General features: G+C 49.7%; 1 protein-coding gene across 2 annotated transcripts in view; it reads right to left on the bottom strand.

Annotated features, from left to right (window-relative positions):
* Positions 1-1,079: 1,079 nt before the first annotated feature.
* smoc1 (SPARC related modular calcium binding 1) overlaps positions 1,080-7,215 on the bottom strand; it is a 341,176-nt gene continuing 335,040 nt past the window's right edge. For both annotated transcript variants that reach the window (XM_072485788.1, XM_072485799.1), the window contains exon 13: positions 1,080-1,702. In XM_072485788.1, coding sequence (XP_072341889.1) covers positions 1,686-1,702 — 17 coding nt within the window. In that variant the 3' untranslated portion in view covers positions 1,080-1,685. The remainder of the gene's footprint in view (positions 1,703-7,215) is intronic.

Here is a 7,215-nt window from a genome sequence, read left to right as displayed (position 1 = left end):
CCTCTGGTAATGGCCCCGGATAGGTCCCAGGCGGCACGGCGTATTCCCCGAGTGTGCCGCTTTTCGGGTCACGCAGAATCGGGGAACCGGCGCCAGTCCCGATTCCTTGCGGGAAAATGGATTCTCCGTCCCCGCGCCGGCCGCGACTTCGCCGTCGGGGCGCGGAGAACCCAACCCATTGTTTTTCATTTTTTTAAATGTATTCTTTCATGGGAAGTGGGCATCGCTGACAAGGCCAGCATTTATTGTCCACTGCCAATTGCCCTGGAATTGATTGTCTTGCTTTGCCGTTTCGGAGGGCAGTTGAGAGTCAACCATATTTGCTGTGCGGCTGGAATCGCACATAGGCCTAACCGGTTAAGGACGACAGGTTTCCTCAGTGACAGGGTATTAGCAAAATCCAAATTCATTAGTCTAGTACTAAAAAGTAATTCTATTGAAAAAAAAGCCCCACATCAAAGCCTGAAGAAAACATGGCAGAAAGATCTTCATCCACTTAAACTGATCTTAAGCAGCGAAACACATTGACTGAGTAGTTAGACCTTTTTAAAAAGGGTTCTTGGCTGTCAGCCTTTCCTAACCACCCTTGACAAGGCGTTGGTGAGCCACCTAAACCTGAGTAGCTTGCTGGGCCATTTTAAAGGACAGTTAAGAGTCAACCACATTGCTGTGGGTCAAGAGTCACATGTAGGGTGGACGAGGTAATGATAACAGATTTCCGTCCGAGGGAAAGGAGCAAGGTAGGTGTTTTTTGTTACAATAACCTGGTAGTTTCATTATTTAAAAAGTTAGAATTTTATTGCAGATTTAGTCATTAATGTAAAGTCTCCCCATCCCCAGCTGGCACGGTTGGATTTGAACTCATGTCCCACGGAGCATTCATTCAGGCGTTTGGATCACTAATTGAGTAACATTGTCACTATGCTACCACCCCCCTACCCATCTTGCTTGGAGGAAGGCAGGGATCAGATTGAAAATTCTTCACAAGCAAACATGCTCATTCATTCTAAATTGAATCATTTTGGCCATTTTGTAAGACTCTGAAACAAGGGACCACACAGATAATCAATACACCGTGCAACGTTTTCAATCTATACTTTTATTAGTAAATCAGTAATGCACTGTGTTGGGAAACAGTATGCATTTTATTTTAAATGGAAAGAAAAAGCCGTAAGATTGAATAATTTTGTAAGCTTCGATCATCTACAAGACATTGCTTCCATTAGTTGTTGGAGTAGAGCTCTCTTCCGTTCTAACAGTCTTTTTCACTAGCCATACTTTGTTCCTCAAGTTGTGACTAAAATTAGCAACAAAGGATCTGTCAATGAAAAGCCTGTTGATTATAGAAACCACACATACATTGTATGTGATTAAGGACAAGGGCAGCACTAAATGCCACAGATGCAGTGATGCAACCAACTGTACACCAGAACTGTACAATTAAATATCTCCTCAAGTTTTGTTCTGTCCAAACCACTAAGGTTTAACTTTTTTTTTAAAAATCAGTAGCTGTTTAGAAACTTGCATCTTTCTTCTATAGTCAATCTATAATGGTATACAATTTGTTTTAAAAGTGCAAACTTTTGGCGACACTTCTTGCATTCAGGTTATTGCCATTTTGTCGTGCCCACTTATAGAAGCACTGGTTTTGTCCACTGTCTTCCTACAAGGCTCCACTTTGTCCTTCACACCAAACGTCCTACTGCAGACAAAGACAAATAAGATTACATTAGTATTTGGCCTAGCCTAGCATCACTACTCAAGTAGTTACGGCCGTCACCTTAACTTGACTAAAAAAGAGCAATCACGTAATTGTTAGCAACATGCAATTCTCAACATGTAGAAATTTGGAACTTGCATATTTCTTGCCCTGCCCAGCAGAAAACTCATCATTCTCCGAATCACAGGGGCGACCCAATATCTTAACACCTAATGCATGATGTACCTCACCATCTCTAAAATTAGGTATAAAAGAAAATGTGCATGGATATTTTATATAGTCCTTTTCCTAACCACAGGACATCTCAAATTGCTTTACAGCCAATGAAGTATTTTTGAAGTATAGTCACTGTTATAATGCAGGAAACATAACTGCTAATTTGTACAGAGCAAGCTCCCACAAACAACAATGTGGCCTTTTTTTTCAAACGCACCTTCACACCCACACCATTTTTTTTATCCTTTTGGGGAAAAGTGGGGAGATCGTGGAAGGATTCCCATCGAACGTTCCTTCCATGGCCAACAAGTCTTGGCATTTAATTTGAACCCGGAGCTTCTGGGCCAGAAGTACAGACATCACCATTTTGCCACAAGGCCTCCCAATGTGATAATGACCAGATCATCTGTTTTTGTGACACTGATTGATAACTCCCCTGCCCCGCTTCAAGATAGTGCAATGGATGCAGTGCTCCCTCAGTACTGCTCTGGGGTATCAACCTTGATTTTTGTGGTCAAGTACATATTGCATAACTTTTCCACGTCATACTTTATACAGAAGGAGTAATTATAAACAGATGTCCCTTTTAAATATAAATAGCTAGACTTTGAAAATGTAGTCGTAAGTATTTCTTTTTTTTAAAGTATTTTCTCTTTCCTGCCAATTCTGAAAAGGCAAGAAGGTGACTTAGTCCTGGCTATTCAAAAATGCTAGTGTTACAATTATGAGATTTATAGGAGTGTTATGTTTTGGGACTGTCTTCAATTTAAGTTAAAATGAAGAGAGTCATGTGACATGTTCTGCAGTCTGCCTGACAGCAAGCCTGGATGACTTGATTGCTAAATTAAAAGGAGGCCTAGATTGTCTTATTGGGAAAAGGTGCAAGGTACTTACACATGCAGACAACAGTGAAGACAGATGTGATGCCAGTGGACAAACCGTGAGTCTCCACTTTCCATTACAGTGTTGGGAATATTGGTTTGTAACCAGTTTTGCTTTAAACTGTCATTGAGTTCCAAACAAAAGAGAGTTGGACGTTCAAGGATAACTAATCAGCATCTCTACCTGGATACTAGGCCCATGTGATTCACATTCCCACAATAATGGACGTCAAAATTGGAAGGGTACAGATATCAGGCTACAGGGTTTCCTAAAATATCACAGAATATCACAGACAGGTTAGTCTGCCAGAGACCGGGAGAGTGAAAACTGTTTGAGGCCGAGCGTCCTCCGATTCACTCGCCACAATACAAGTGGAAGCTTGAGCTCGGGTTTAATGACCATATTCTGAGGGATTGAAACAAGGCTGGATAAATAACCTAGCTTGTGCTAGAGAATGGATCTGCAGTAATATTTGTACCATGAAGAGGTTACACACTACTAGAATAAGAAAGAAAATGAACAGAAGTAAATCCTTGGGAGCTGAGAACTATTTTGGACTGACCAGGGAGAATTGAATGTCTACTTAAAGGACCACATGACGTAGACCTTCCATTCAGATGTGTTAGAAATTCAGTTTTGTATAAGTTGCTTACAAAAATAGTGTCCGCCAAAAGTGCTTTTAATTAGTTTGTTAGTAAATGTCTTAAACGTGAAATCTTTGGTCATCCATCCAGCAATGAACTGGAAGTTCAATTTCTTTAAAACGTTATCAGTCTCCACGGAGACCATAAGACTATTCTGTAATTTGATAAAACCAATTTGATAAAACACTTGGTCATGGTGACACTTGCTCCACTTCCTCCCTCTGGGAAGCACTGGCAGGATTCTCCGACCCCCGCCGGGTCGGAGAATCACCGGATGCCGGCGTGAATCCTGCCCCCGTGATCCTCCGAATTCTCCGGCCCCCCAAAAATCGCCCCGGCCTGAATTGCGCCGCCTGCCTCGGAAAATGGCGGCGACCGGCGCGACTCAATGGGCCCTGGGGCCGCCCGAATTCTCCAGCCCGTGATGGGCCGAAGTCCCGCCCGTTTTTTGCCAATCCCGCCGGCGTAAATTGCAGTAGGTCCTTACCGGCGGGACCTGGCGGCGCGGGCGGCCTCCGGCGTTCTCGGGGGGGCGTGCGGGGATCTGGCCCCGGGAGGTGCCCCCACGGTGGCCTGGCCCGCGATTGCGGCCCACCAATCCGCGGGCGGGCCTGTGCCGTGGGGGCAATCTATTCCTCCGCATCGGCCGCTGCGGTCCTCCGCATTGGCCGATGTGGAGATGAACCCTCCCGTGCATGCACCGGGATGACGCCAGCACACGCTGGTGCTCCCGCGCATGTGCCAACTCGCGCCGGCCGGCGGAGACCCTTCGGTGCCGGTTGGCGTGGCGCCAAGCCCCTACCCCACCAGCCGGCGAGGCGCAAACCACTCTGGGGCGGACCCAGCCCCTGAAGATGCGGATGATTCCGCACCTTTGGGGCGGCCCGACGCCGGAGTGGTTCACGCCACTCCTCGGCCCCGGGACACCCCGCCCCGCCGAGTAGGGGTGAATCCCGCCCCACATATCTGGCTGAAGAATTCAGAGGAGATCTGGAGCGGGATTCTCCCCTACCCGGCTGGGCGGAGGGTCCCGGCGCCGAGGAGTGGCGTGAAACACTCCGGTGTTGGGCCGCCCCAAAGGTGCGGATTTCTCCGCACCTTTAGGGGCCAAGCCCTCGCCTTTAGGGCTAGGCCCGCGCCGGAGTGGTTGCCGTTGCGCCGGTTGGCGTGGAAGGCCTTTGGCGCCACACCAGCCGGGGCCGAGGGGACACCGCCGGCAGGCGGAAGACGGCGCATGCGCGGGAGCGTCAGCGGCTGCTGACGTCATCTCCGCGCATGTGCGAGGGGGGTCACCTCCGCGTCGGCCTTACCGACGTGGAGTGGAAAGAGTGCCCCCATGGCACAGGCCCGCCTGCGGATCGGTGGGCCCCGATCGCGGGCCAGGCCACCGTGTGGGCACTCCCCGGGGCTTATCGCCCCGCGACCCCCCCAGGACCCCTGGAGCCCGCTCGCGCCGCCTGGCCCCACCGGTAAGGGAGGCGGTTTAATTCACGCCGGCGGGGCCGGCATTACAGCAGCGGGACTTCGGCCCATCACGGGCCGGAGAATCGCAGGGGGGACCCGCCGACTGGCCCGGCGCGATTCTTGCCCCCGCTGAATCTCCGGTGCCGGAAAAGTCGGCGGCCGGTGGGGGCGGGATTCACGCCGCCCCCTGGCGATTATCCGACCCGGCGGGGGGTCGGAGAATCCCGGCCATGAGCTCAGCCATTTTGAATATATGTTAGGGGAAAAAAATGAACTTGCATTTATATAGCCTCTTTCACAACCTCAGGACATCCCAAAGTGCTTTGCCGCCAATGAAGTACTTTTAAAAATAAATTTAGAGAACCCAATTCTTTTTCCCAATTTAGCGTGGCCAATCCACCTACCCCGCACATCTTTGGGTTGTGGGGGTGAGACCCATGCAGACACCGGGAGAATGTGCAAACTCCCCACAGACAGTGACCCCGGGCCGGGTCCTCAGTGCCTTGGCCAATGAAATACATCTGACGTATAGGAACCATGTAGTGAATGTGACAACCGATTGTGTGCATCGCAAAGCCCCAAAGATGAGCGGTTATTCTACTTTAATAACGTCGGCTAGGTTAAAAAATAACAGCAGATTCGCTGTTCACAGTCATCTCAAGATAATTTACAGCCTAAGAAGTACTTTTTGACGTGTAGTCACCATTGTAATGTAGCGAACGTGGAAGCCAAGCTTTCACAGGCACCAACGTAATAACGACCAGATGATCTGGGGTTTTTTGTGTGTGATGTGTATTGAGAAATAAATATGGGCCAGGACTTCAGAGATGACTGCCTAGTTCTGCTTCAATATAGAGCCATAAGATCATTTACATCCACTTGAGGGTGGAGGGCTTCTGCACTGTAAATTCTATGATATGATAGGTGTGGCCTCAGTTTATCCTCAGATATACAGCACCTCCAGCAGAGCAATGTTCTCTGAGTACTGCACTGATGTGCCAGGCTTGACCCTTGTGTTCAAGTTCAGGAGTGGGACCCAGAACCTCATGATTCGCAAACGAAGGTGCTACCAACTGGTGCCCAGTTGAAGGACAGAAAACAAAAGGAAAAACAGCAATAAGGAGCTGGAGAAGGTGCCGTACAATAAGGGCAGTCCGGCTGGCGTAAAATACGGAGTGGGATTCTCCAGCCGCATGTTTCTTGGCGATGCGCCGTCCGCTGGCGGGGGATTCTCTCTTTCTGCCGCTCGCAATGGGATTTCCCATTGAAGCCACCCCATGCCAAAGGGAAACCCACCAGCAGGGGTGCGCTGGTAAGGAGAATCCCAACAGCCAGAGAATTCCGGCCAAGATCCGAAGCTTTTGCTCAATGCAAAACACATGGGGAAAGATCTACCAGCTGTATTACGCCTGAAAGGCACCGCGGCCAGTAGATGTCGGGTGATCGCTCTTCTGGGAGCTACTCGGCTCGCCACGTCTCGCATGATCCGACGACGCGATGTGAATCCCGGCCACAGTGGGCGGGATTGCTTTTTTACAGATCTGCATATTAGAGTGAGACAATTAGTCCCACTCTAATATGCACTCCCATGATCTACCGAAGGTGCGGGGGTTGGGATCTCGGGCGAGCGCCATTCAGCGCTGGTCTCCACAAATGGGAACCAGGTGGAACAGCACTCCTGGGGGTCTACCAAAAGATTTTAGGCCTCCGGGTGCTTGGCCTCTGGGCAGGATGGCACCCTGGTACTGCCAGCCTGGCACTGTGAAGGTGCCTAGGTGGCACTACCGTCTGGCAGGGGCACTGCCAGGGTGCCAGGCAGGTGGTGCCAGGCTGGCATTTTTCCTTTGAATTGGATTGGGCATGGGGGTGCCTTGTGCGGGTGCAGGGGGGTGCCCAAAGACCTCCTCATGGGTAAGTGCGGGGTTTGAGTCTCCCAATCTCATCCTGCACTGAAGAGTTCTAGTGCGTGGAGATCCTCAGTGCAGAAAACGGGACTAAGTACGGCCTTGGCCGCACGTTTTCCACTGAAGCCCCCAATCTACCCGAATGGCAGTTCGATAGTGTGGTGTTTCCTGGCGCTCCGGGAAACACCCGGCTAATCGCGTGCATTAGGGGACTCTGTTCCCATCTGGGTAGATTGTGCCCTTGATCTATTGACTTACGTTACAATGTTTCTACCTTTTCGTTAGAGGATCATGGGTTCAGGTCCAGCTGATATTCTTGACTTTAAACCTAATGTCCACAGTTCCACAGTTGAGAAATACACTAAATTGAAAATGAAGGATGCTA

This window comes from Scyliorhinus torazame, chromosome 2, assembly GCF_047496885.1.
Source record: "Scyliorhinus torazame isolate Kashiwa2021f chromosome 2, sScyTor2.1, whole genome shotgun sequence".
NCBI lineage: Eukaryota > Metazoa > Chordata > Chondrichthyes > Carcharhiniformes > Scyliorhinidae > Scyliorhinus > Scyliorhinus torazame.
This window is presented reverse-complemented; position numbering and strand designations above follow the sequence as displayed.